At 37.3% G+C, this 12,134-nt stretch overlaps 2 protein-coding genes and 1 pseudogene across 3 annotated transcripts; 1 reads left to right on the top strand and 2 right to left on the bottom strand.

Moving 5' to 3' along the window:
• Positions 1-1,405: 1,405 nt before the first annotated feature.
• Positions 1,406-3,470, bottom strand: LOC106371498 (protein phosphatase 2C 77-like). Its single transcript, XM_048742918.1, has 5 exons — positions 3,454-3,470; positions 2,783-3,369; positions 2,431-2,718; positions 2,118-2,223; positions 1,406-2,045 (listed from the first exon to the last, which is right to left on the bottom strand). The coding sequence occupies exons 2-5, from the start codon at positions 3,299-3,301 to the stop codon at positions 1,690-1,692; spliced, it is 1,269 nt and encodes a 422-aa protein (XP_048598875.1). The 5' UTR covers positions 3,302-3,369; positions 3,454-3,470; the 3' UTR covers positions 1,406-1,689.
• A 2,782-nt stretch (positions 3,471-6,252) lies between these two features.
• On the top strand, positions 6,253-7,986 carry LOC106371496 (glyoxylase I 4-like). 2 transcript variants are annotated; one of them, XM_048742919.1, is made up of 5 exons: positions 6,253-6,271; positions 6,756-6,929; positions 7,173-7,335; positions 7,405-7,692; positions 7,773-7,986. In XM_048742919.1, the coding sequence occupies exons 2-5, from the start codon at positions 6,882-6,884 to the stop codon at positions 7,859-7,861; spliced, it is 588 nt and encodes a 195-aa protein (XP_048598876.1). In that variant the 5' UTR covers positions 6,253-6,271; positions 6,756-6,881; the 3' UTR covers positions 7,862-7,986. The 2 variants fall into 2 exon arrangements, with proteins under 2 accessions (XP_048598876.1, XP_013667033.2); XM_013811579.3 differs by lacking the exon at positions 6,253-6,271 and having other exon boundaries at positions 6,737-6,929.
• A 49-nt stretch (positions 7,987-8,035) lies between these two features.
• On the bottom strand, positions 8,036-12,134 carry LOC106371494 (annotated as a pseudogene).

Here is a 12,134-nt window from a genome sequence, read left to right as displayed (position 1 = left end):
CTTTCAAAGTAAATACTCTTTAACCAATCAATCAGCTTTTTCTTTTTAAACACACAACATAAAATGATGTTTTTTTATCTTAGATTAAAGTTTTTTTTTTTTTTTTTTTTTTTTTTTTTTTTAGAAAAAGGACATTACCAAGTCGTCGAGAGAAGAGAGAAGAGAGAAGAGAGAGAAGAGAGAGAGGGTTCCCGGCCGACGGCGTGGCTCCTTAAGCCACCGTCGGTCCGGTCATGTTTTTCAAGTTTCTTTTAAACGGGGGTTTAGGTGTTTAGGTTTTTAGTTTGTGGATCTGGTTGGGTTTAGTCTCGGCGGCGCACCTTTCTACGGTGGCCGTCCGATTTTGTCCCGGGAAGTGATGGCTTTCTCAGCATCTTCTTCGCCGGTTTCTGTTTCCGGGAGTCGGTGGCTTCTTCAGCACCGAGATCGTCGGCTTTGGTTCCGGGAGGCGGTGGCTCTCTTAGCACCGCTAGCGCCGGCTAGTTTCTCGAGTTACCTCACCGCGATCTACGAATCCGACCCTCTCTTCTTCATCTGCCTCTCGTTTCTGAATCTGGTTCCACATGTATGTATGTCGGAGATGATGAGCGATTGTAGGCGGGTTTATTCTCTATTAAATTCGTAGATCCGGTTAGTTATGAGTCTCGGTGTGCGTTGGTTGTATTCGAGTTGTGGTGGAATGGTGGGTTTGAATGGTTTCGGCTCAATTCCGATGACGGCGTAGTGTTTAGGCGTCGTATCGCGGAATCCGGAGCCGAAGGAAGAAGATAGGGAGGCGCGCGCTTCGCGCGGATCGAGCGGCGTTGCCCTAGCTAGGGTTTTCGGAATTTGGGTCTGTTGCCCCATAATGGTTGTTGTGCTTTTGTTTAATGTATTTGGGCTTTTCTAGTTGTTCCTTGTAAGGTTTGGATTCTGCCCTTTTGGGTTGTTTAACCCCTTTAATTAATAAATTCAGATGGAAAAAAAAAAGTTATTTTTTTTTTCTCAACAGATTAAAGTTGTTTTAAGAGATGATTTTTAGAAAGTTAAGACTAAATATCAAATTTATGGTTATTATTATTATGATGCAAGATTTTGCTTACTTTTTTGTTTTTGTTTGCAGTGAAGCATTTTCACTTTTTTCAGTTTAATTGTTAATGCAATGAAAAATGACAAAATTGGTTTAAAAGCTGCCTTACACAACACTCTACAATCAAACGTCTTGTGTAAGTAACCAAGTAAATTACTAGATGGTCTGCATCCCCTACAATGTCTCTAATGAATTGTGCAACATTTTCTTCTCACACATTGAAAGATTTTCCTCAAACTGCGTGGGATTCAAAAACATATACATAAATCTTAAACAAGACCATGTTTGGAATACACCATTGCATATACCCTACTCCAAAGATAATTAACCCCGATAAATAAAACTAGCTCTTAACATATGAGTGTAGTCATATTACAATTAACCCCGATAACAAGGGATTTTTGTTTGGAAGCTACATGATCTCATATATACACATTCATGTCAGTTAAAAAAAATTAAATAATGGTGGGAAGATAGCAAAGTAAATAAATAAAACTAACCAGAAAATTAATATTACAAACAATTAATAATATTGTTATTACCTGTTTTTGTTTTATTTTTAAGGAAATTTTACCCACCATCAAAACTTTTTTTCTTTTATTACTTCCAAACCTTCTTACTCAATTCAAGGCTTTGCTCTTGAATTTTCTTATTCCCTTCAAATCAACCACTATTACACTTATGTTGTCTTTGCTTCCTCTTTGCAGAGCCATCTTCGACAAATACTCTGCCGCCGACATTGCCGCCGGATCTTTTCCTTCTCCTCTTTTCTCCGCCGGCAGCAAAGCATCCCCCGCCATGGCATTCTTCTTGTGCCATAACAAAATCCGTTTCCGAGCCATATCACACACTTCTTCGTTGGTCATCACGTCCCAAAGACCGTCACTTGCTAAGATGAGACAGTCGTCTTCTTTGACTCGCCGGATTGAAGTCACGTCCGGATCAGGGATCACCGATGGTTTTAGGTATTTATCGCCTGTTATGCAAACGGTTTATAACGTAAGTAAACTATCAAAATAAAAACCATTTTAATGTTTCCCAGCCTTACCAATAGATCTTGACATGGCGAGCACACCGAAAACACGAGCCCCGTTCCACTGGATTACTTTTCCACCAGCTGCTTCTATCCTAGCCGCTTCATCTTCTCTATCCGGCTACACATAAAAATGTAGAGCCAAACGCTAATAAGAACATTGAACCAAATCTATAGGCATGTAACATCTGTTTGGTAACACAACATAACAAAAGAACATAATTTATCTAAGTGAAGTTTTGTTATTAGCTTCAGAACCGAGTAATGACATATGACCCAATTGATTATTGTCACAAAATATTGAATACGCCATAGTGTATTTACTTACTTTGTGATCGACGGATAACGCGAGAGGCGTTTTGCCGCGGCACAGAACCGCTCTGGAGTCGCCGCAGTTAGAGACGAAGATATGCGTCGGAAAGACAACGGCGACCACCGAAGTGGACCCCACAGTTTCGGGGACAAAGTCAAGCTCAAAGTCAACTCTCATAAAAGAGTTGAACAAAGCTCTCTTCCACTTCTCTTGCCACGTGTCACCGTCGCAGAACTCCGGCTTCTCCTTCAATATCTCCTCCGTCAACGCCAAATGCATCCTCTCACGGCAATAATCCGCCACCTGTACACAAAAGAACCGATCAGAACCAAAGAATAAACCAAGATCTAATTGCAATCCGGTTTACCTGAGAACCGCCGTGTCCGTCGTAAACACCGAAGAAGTGAGCACTCGAGTGAGGATTAAGCCCGTTGGCGACTCGACCACAATCGAGCAGCGACACTTGAAGGAATCTAGGAATCGCCGAGACGGAATCTTCCATCTCCGGCCGTCTTCCGCAGATCGAAGTCACTCCGTACAAAGGCACGCTCTTGAACTCGAACAAGCTCCTACTCTCTGTTCTGCTCAATACTCTCTTCTCGCTCTGAGCCGTCGATCTCGGAGCAAACTCATCCGAGCCGTTGATTTCTTCTCCGGCGGAGATATCCACGGTAACGTCAGCTAAACGAGATGATGATGAAGTAGAGCCCTGCCTCATGTTGTTGATCTTAATAAAGGACGAATCTTTCGTTGATTCCTCACCGGAGGAGCACGTACTTTCCGGCAGCGAAGGGCTGCAGTAGCCTCTGATTCCGGCGAATTCTAGCTGAGGATCAGGGAACGGTCTGAATGGTACAGCAGCTACTGCAGGAGAAGCTTTGTCCATTGACGGAGGGAACACACCGTGATAGCTTTGCACCGTCAAGTTATGGTTTTGAGTTATAAGAAGGGTAACTGAAAATTGAAGAGACAAGGAGCTTTATTAAGAGAAAGATGAAGACAAGAAACTCATGACTCATAAGAGGAAAGTGAGACAACCTTAGCTAGCACATGAAATAGATTGAGATTTTCCAAAAATAAAGCACAATTAAAAATTTTAAATTTTACTTTTTTTTCCACCGAGAAATTACTACCCAAGTTTTTTTTTTTCATTCAGGGTTTCCTGGATTCTGGGCAATTTGTTTCAACCATTTACAGATTCTGTTATCTCTCTTTCTCTCTCCTCAATTAATTTACAATTTACCGATATTTGTGTGCTCTCTTCAGTACAAAAAGATGAAAACAAAAAAAAAGTTTATACAGAGAGATCGGTTCTAAATCTGCCACATATTACGTTTTAGAGATAGGGAGAGGTCTTTGTTTATTACACAGTACAGAAGAGAGATGCTTCAGTCAAGAACAACTAATTTAGAAAGACATTTTTACTTTGAACTTTGCCTATATGCAAATTGCAAACAAAATAACATATTTGCTCTCGTGTCACCCCTCCATTATTGCTTATCTTTACCGTGATGTTTGAAATATAATGTTTCTATCAGTTCTCTATAAAAAATATCCCACATCCTAAGCAAAAAAAGTTTTGGAAATTAAATTTGGATATATCTAAAACTACACATGCCTTATTTTTATATACATAAACAACTTCACTACATTTTTGTAATACAGACATGATGACACATGTCGACAAAAACTTAGAAAGTTGATTTTCTTTAAAAAAAAATTAGAAAGTTGATCACCAGAAAACTAATTTAGTTATATTTAAGTAATTATTGAATTTATTTCATTATTTTGAAGATTTTTTGGTTTTGGATTATACTCTATCCGTTTTATAAAGATAAATTTTTTTAATGTTTTAATACATACTAAAAACACATTAAATCACTAAATAAATATATCGTTTTTGTAATTTTCAATTTTTAATAATTTTTAATTAATAAATTTAATTATTTTTTAAAATCATAATTTTTCTATAGAAAATATTAAAAGTCTATCTTAGTGAAATAATTTTTTTTTAAACATTTAACTTAACAAAACAGAGGAAGTAAAAGAGTTTTGAAATACTCTGTAGCTAATAAATTATTCTTCGTAACACATAAAGAGAAAGGCGTACAACAACAAAATATCTAATTTATGATAAAATATTAGTAATATTTAAGTAATTGTTGAATGATTAGCATCGTAAGTTTCGGTTAATTATCAGATATTCGTTTATAGCATGACATGATCTCACGCAAAGCAGTATCTCGTATCAATCAAATATGGCAAACTCCCAAAATAAATCAAACGCGAAAGCAACCAGCTCACCTTGCACCAAATAATAATAACACGCATCACATATCGCACACGTTTTAAGAGAACCGAAAACTTAAAACATCATTACGCATATTTAATCAAAGCCGTAATTCATCTATTTAATCATTACGCTATGTAGAATTAACAGTCTATTATACCATGTTTATGCATAATTACAAATATACCAACTTAATCAGAATATGTATATCTGCCAATCCATTATGTAATCTGCTAAACAAATTTGATTATGCGATTCCAAATAAAAAATGGAAATTACATTCATGGATAGAGTTCAAAACATAATGGCGTTAGTGTGGAACTAAAAACAGAAGAGAATCAACAAAAGAAGTGTGTTGTGTTGTCAACAGATGATGATTCTTTATCCAATAATAGTAATTAAAATTCTTTTGAAAATTATATGAATAACAATCAAGTGGGTACCACTTTTTGTCGGGAAACAGATGGATTGTTGCCACGTGGGTAAACAAAAAGTCGTAGATTTGGTGAACCAAAAGAGGATGACGTGGACGGTGAGAGATCTGTTGGTTGGGGTGGCGGGAAAGATGAGGAAGAGGTTCATTGCACTGACAAAGACAGTCTCTTTTTTTTTTTTTTTTGATCAAAACAAAGACAGCCTCTTTAACTTCCGTAAATATCTTGTGTTTCTTTTCATTTTTGGTGCTGTGTTTTGTGGTTTTTATTTCACATGTTACGTCATCACTGGACCATGTAATGATATATGAATCGAAGTATCTTTTGGATGGGCAGCAAACAAATATCCAGTTTAAATCGAATTTAGTGAACCAGTCATAAATATAATGTTTTGTATGCTGTGACGAAACATTGTAATGGACATGTCTTGGGAGGAGGAGGGGTATCTACGTATATAGGCATGCAACTTTAAAATAGTTCATTCATAATATTATATGGTAGTTCGCAGCTGGCACATAAAATACAATATCATATTGTATAATTAATAGGGTGAAAATAGAACAAAATCAATTCATATTGTATATGTGTCACAAATCTATAGATAACCAATTGACACACGGATCTGCAAAAAGATGCTGTGTAAAGTAGTGGTCACATAACAGTTTAAAGTATGTAAAAACGTTTTGTTGAAAAAAACTTACAAGACTAATAATAAGGAAAATTATTTGAACACAAAATTCAATTATTTTTCTTGAAAAGTAAAGTACTGGCAAATTTGAATTCTATGTTTATCACAGAGTCTTAATATCATGTTTTCAGTAAAAAAGGGTAAATTTTAGCGAAGACTATATTGTCACTTGAGAAAGCTAGTAAAATAGCAAGATGAATGACCAAATTTCTTTACTATATGGACTGGGCTTGGCCCATCGACATATCTGATAACCTTTCAACCTTTTTCATTTTATTAAAACATGACTATATGACACTACATCACATGTTCTACTTTATTGATTTCACAAAAAGTATAGATATTTTTCTGTGGTCGCTGAAATAAATAAATTTCAAAACACCATACGAAATAGATTTTATTTTCCCATGTGATGTGATGATGGACAGACTTTTGTGTAAACAGGTACGAAATCATTTCACATACAGACTTAAGATCAACGAAATAAAAATCGAGAATCTTATTCCTTTCTTTTAAGTTTTAGTAGGGGTTATTGATCGTTGAATTTTATTGGATTTGAAAATCTTAACTAAATTTAGTGTTATTGATTCTGTGATTTTCAAATCTGTATTAAAATCATGTGTTATTAGTTTAATGATTTATAAATTATATATTAAATTAAGTGTTATTCAATCGTACGGATTTACTAATATATTTGATTTTATAATGGATTTGTTTGATTTTTTAGTTAAAAATACAAAGACTCAAATCCAAGGAAAAACCTCCATATTTGCATATTTTATTTAGATTTATAAATATTATATGAATTTCTAAATCAATCAAAATATATAAACTAATAACACCTAATTTAAAAAAAAAACAGAACAAACAAATAAACACAGATGTCAAAACTCTTCTCACTTAACTTTACCTTTAATCTGTGGTTCAGGTTTTTTTGTTGGGCTCTCTTTAGTAATCTTGACCCGATAATAATAAACCAAATCAAGAAGATGATTCTTACTCATGTGTTGATGAGAGCGTAAAAGAAACAGACATCGAAGCTTCTCTTACAACGATGGCGTCTATTTTCAGACCTTCAGTTTCACTTGATCTACGACCAAAGGTAACAGTTACGTTTCTTCAGTCACTTAATAGATTATTACGTTACCAGATTTCCAGAAATAAATAGCTCTTTCATGGTTATTCTTACCTCTCTCGAGTTGGTCGTCGACGCTAGTTCTGTAAACTTTAAGGGTCTTCCTTTAATTTAAAGATACTGAGTTTGAGAAGTTAAGATTGTGTGTTATCATTTAAAATCGATTGTATGTGTTGGACTAATGATGAAGAGTTTTGGTAATTGGCAAAGGTGTCTTGCACGAATCATCTCCCTGCGATAGAACGATTCGAGTTTCAGAAGAACAAGAATCTGAGAAAAGATAGGCTCAATGGTATCTTGAAGGCTAATCAAGCACACGGGTCAGCTGAAGGGATCAGTGTGGTACAAGAGAAAGAGATTAACAATCAAACCGGTAACTAAACCGATTTCGCCTTTACGATTAAAGTTATAGTTGAGATAATAAGACTTGTTGATGCTATAGATTATGGAGTTGTTGGGGTTCACCACGTTGGTTTGCTCTGCGAGAACTTAGAACGGTCACTGGAGTTTTACCAGAACATTTTAGGACTTGAGATCAACGAGGCGAGACCACATGATAAGCTTCCGTATAGAGGAGCATGGTTATGGGTAGGCTCGGAGATGATTCATTTAATGGAGCTTCCAAATCCTGATCCGTTAACAGGCAGACCCGAGCACGGAGGCCGGGATCGACACGCTTGTATCGCAATCCGTGATGTTTCATATCTTAAAGAGATTTTGGACAAAGCTGGTAATATATATAAACATTTTGCTTCATTTCCTTCCTTCTTGTTTTTGCTTTAAGGATGTGTTTGTTTGTTTGTGTTGTAGGGATTGAGTATACTATGAGTAGGTCGGGGAGGCCAGCGATATTCACTCGTGATCCAGACGCAAACGCTCTTGAGTTTACTCAAGTTTGATTCTCGAGTCTCTCGTTCTTTAATGTAATATAAGTTGTACATACTTGATACTGTTCAAGTCTCACCTTCAAATTTGTGTGTGTTTGATCACTTCCATTAAGCATCCTACCTTTGTGTTACACCCATTCAACATCGGATTAAAAAAAAGAAGCAAATCATATATTTACTAGCGTTAAAATGTAAAAGCCTATGCTCATCGAACCAATTTGTTAAGTTCACAACCACTTAAACCCACATACACTCAAACACAAACAAATAGAACAATCCACAACCTAAATGAAATTCCACTCCCATAACGGAAACAGAAGATCCATAACAAAAATGATGCTTAAAGAATCATGATCTACTCTTGATTCAAACAAGTTCAGGGTATTGAGTATACACACATTTTATCAAATGTTTGTGATCAAAAGGAGCCAAAAGTAGTGGGGAGGTCTAAAAGCCTGAACGAGATCGCCACTCTTGTATAGCCGATTTGAGAGTATGGTTAGGTGTGAGATCGCAATGTCTGAGCCGGTTTTTAGTCACAGGAGACACATTTTGATTGTTTTGTATCCAAGCTTTTATAGCTTTTCCTTCGTACGTGAATCCATCAGCTGCTATTTGTGGATCTTCCATTATTTCCTGCAATAAAAAAAAACATTGTGTTAAAACCAGAACCATTAAGTAATGTGTTTCTTGTGTGAGAGAGAGAGAGAGAAAGTCTACTATTTGTTTTACCTTAAGAATTGGACAGTAATAGTGACTTGGTGGTCGTGCTTTAGCTTGTTCAGTCTTGAGTCTACTATTAGCAGATTCAAGAATCCGTTTGAGAGCAGGCAAGACTTGTGTATCAAGATCCGGTCTGTCTCTACATTTAAGCTGCGAACACTGTATTGCGATACGAGCTAGTTCTTCAGCTTCAGCCATGGGCCATTCTCTCACTGATCCATCTAACATTTCACCAAAACAGCCTCTCTTCACTGCGTCCTCCACGCAGAAAAGAAGACCGTTGGGATGCCTAGCGGTTAAAAGCTGAAAAATTATGATTCCAAAAGCGTAAAGATCTGACTTCGGTCTGAATGTGCCGGTTCTTTGGTACTCAGGGTCCAAGTAGTATAGTGTACCGGCGATTGTCGAGTTTCTGTAAACCGTGACACTCTCTGGTGCCTCCTCTGATATGAGTTTGGCGAGTCCAACGTCGCCTATTTTGCTAACGAAGTTTTTGTCTAAGAGAATGTTGCCTGGTTTGAGATCACGGTGGACTATGGGCTCTGGTTTTGAGTTGTGGAGGAATGCTAACCCACAAGCAGTTTCGTAGATGATTTTGAATCTGATGAACCATGGGAGAGATGGTTTGCCTTTCTTGCGAGAGATGTGAGCATCTAAGCTACCGTTGTCCATGTACTCATAGACAAGGCAACCGTTATCAGGACAAGCACCGAGGAGAAGAACCACATGAGGATGTCTAAGCTGGCTTAAGACAGAGATCTGCAAAGTATATAACTGGAGAGTTAGAAAAACTCATGTTGTTATTACAACATTTGTTAAATTATAATTTATCATGGGGTTCCAACTAAAAATCAATGTGGAATAAGTGGATTGACCATAACCGTTATACACATTAGTTAATTAGTTATCCAACTACTGACTTGGGACTTTTATTTATTAACAACATTAATTAGTAGATTTTACCTCTCTTAAGAATTCCTGTTTCTTCTCGATTGTGTCAGGTCTGCGAACCTTAAGTGCTACTGGAGTGTGATCAAGGCTGCATTTGTATACTTTCCCGTATCCTCCTTCGCCTATTATTTTACTCAAAGAGAAGTTATCTGTAGCTGCAACTATCTCTTCTTTCGTGTACTTTCTATATCGACTGTCACTCAATAAGAGCTGGTCCATGACTTGCTGTTTCTTTAAGGCCTGCTGGAGTGCATTTAGTTCGGCTAGTTTCCTATCGCAGAACTCTTTTGCTAGCATTGATTTCGCATCTTCGATCTCTTTCACGGCTTTTAGATGCTTTTGTTTCTCTTCTTCTGCCTCTTTTCTCAGCATTTCTTCCTTTTCCAGAGCTGATATGACCCTTTTGGTGTCTTTGATACATTCATAGGAAAGAGACTGCACCTGAGATCACCAATGTGGTTTTGGTTTAGTCTTAATAATCCAAATAAAGACAAAACACAAGTTTTATTTACAGTAACACTAGTGAACCTGTGTTTGTTTATGAACTAGCTCTTCACAAGCTTGCTTGTACATGCAAAGAGTGGTTTGTACTTGTTTCCTTAGCTGCTCTATCTCATACATAACATTTGACTGCCACTACAGGTATTTGAGATCAAAATCATAACATTTTTACATAAAATAAACCAACGGAAAAAAGTTGGTGGAATTAGCTAAAGATCAAATGCTTTAGTACTTTACCTTGGGTGTATTCATGTTTGCTCCAGGATTCAACTGCATGTTACTAGTGGAAACAATATTATGTCCAAGTATAGAGCGGACTTGTTCGTCATGGCCCAAACGGATACCAGTTGAAGCCTGTGCAGGAGAAAACACTCGAGATGCTTGATGACTAGGCGGCAAAGAAACGGGCCTTCGAATCTGATTCCTGGCTGGTGATGGTGACATGTATCATGTATGAAGCAGCTAAGCTTGTCTTATCCGAGCATGTACGGTTGAATGGATCTGTATGAGCTTCTGCTCTTTTGGGTGTACGGAATCTATATGATGAATCTGATGAGAGTTTCACTGCAGAAACAAGATTTATCATATTTTAAATTCACATTATATATCACTAAAAGTGAAATTATTATATATACCTGGAGATAACTGATTGGTTGATTTGGTCAGTACTCGATCTTTGGCAATAACATATACTTCACAAGTCTCTGGAGCTTCTCCTTGTACCATTAATGGCATTTCTTGTCCTTTTTTCCTGCCAAAACGTCTTGTCTTTATTACAGGAGATTATTCTCATTATGAACAAGGAGGAGTTGATCTATACCCAAAACTGTCTGGATCATATAATAATAGTTTAATACTCCATTTGTCTTTTAAAAATGTCATTTTACAAATTTTTTTGTTACGTATCGTTTCACAATTTCAATGCAATTTATATTTAGTTTCAGCTGATATTAATTGTAAAATGCATTGATTTAATAAATAAATTTATTTATCTCAAATATTATTAGTTAAACTGATGTAATTAATAAATACATAAATGCATTTCAATCATTTTTTAATATGTACAAAAATTGACAAAATGACAATCTTTATGAAACACATGGAGTAGTAGGTCATATAGGTTTAGAAAATGGTCTCCATTATGGCATTATGGAAACAATACCTTGTGAGGAAACTTGGAGAGCATGAGCCAATCACTAAGCACTCAACCTCACTATCTGATATGTACTTCAAAAGCGCCTTTGCAGGATCATCATGTTCCAGCAACAGAGTCTCAACCTAACCAGTAAAAATAAAAATTCATGAGACTCAAAATGCTAAAAGAACTCGAATGAATATTCTGGAGAAACTCACTTTGATTGATCCGCAGATCTTATTAAACGGCACAAAGACCTCTTCGAATTCTTTTCTCAAATCTTGTTTGTACATGGACACAACACTCTCTTCCAAGTCCTCCACTGGAATCTTTGATCCAGCTTCCAACCAAACAAAAAAAAAACAAAAAAAGAATTACGTCGAATGTTACGGTGAAAGTAAAGTCAACGAGATGAACTTACAAGGAGATGGAATAGTGGTGACGGTAGGCATGACGTGAACTAGAACTAACCGATCGATATGGGGAAGGAGATTGTCGACGGCCCAACGAACAGCGCGACGGCTAGCAGCTCCTCCAACGGTGTCGCCGGTGGATCCTTTAACGGCGACAGATATGGACGAATAATCCGGAGGAGCTCCATCGAACACGTTCGACATCATCACCAAGAAACTTCTTTCTCGATCAAGAAGACCATTTGGTACATTTGTCAAGAAAATCAAGTTTATATTTTGCCTCTCCTTTTTTCTCTCTCTCCTTCTGGCGACGCCTCCGGTGAATTGCTGATTCTCCATGCCCGCTTCCGGTTCGTGCCCTCCGGCCTCAGTCGGAAACCTCACCCGACCTCCCCCTTCCCCCCCTGACCCCCCCGATCTCTCCCCTTTGCCCCCTCTCCCCTCCTCTTCCGTCCTCCTCCCTTGCTCAACTGTTCTCCCTGACCGTGCATTCTCGCCGGTTCCAGGAGTCCTCAAGCCTTCCCTTTCCAACACTGGTGTATCAGCTGCTGATCTCCTTGCT

Source organism: Brassica napus, chromosome A10 (genome assembly GCF_020379485.1).
Source record: "Brassica napus cultivar Da-Ae chromosome A10, Da-Ae, whole genome shotgun sequence".
NCBI classification, from domain to species: domain Eukaryota; kingdom Viridiplantae; phylum Streptophyta; class Magnoliopsida; order Brassicales; family Brassicaceae; genus Brassica; species Brassica napus.
Note: the sequence above shows the minus strand (reverse complement) of the source record. Positions and strands in the feature narration are given on the sequence as shown.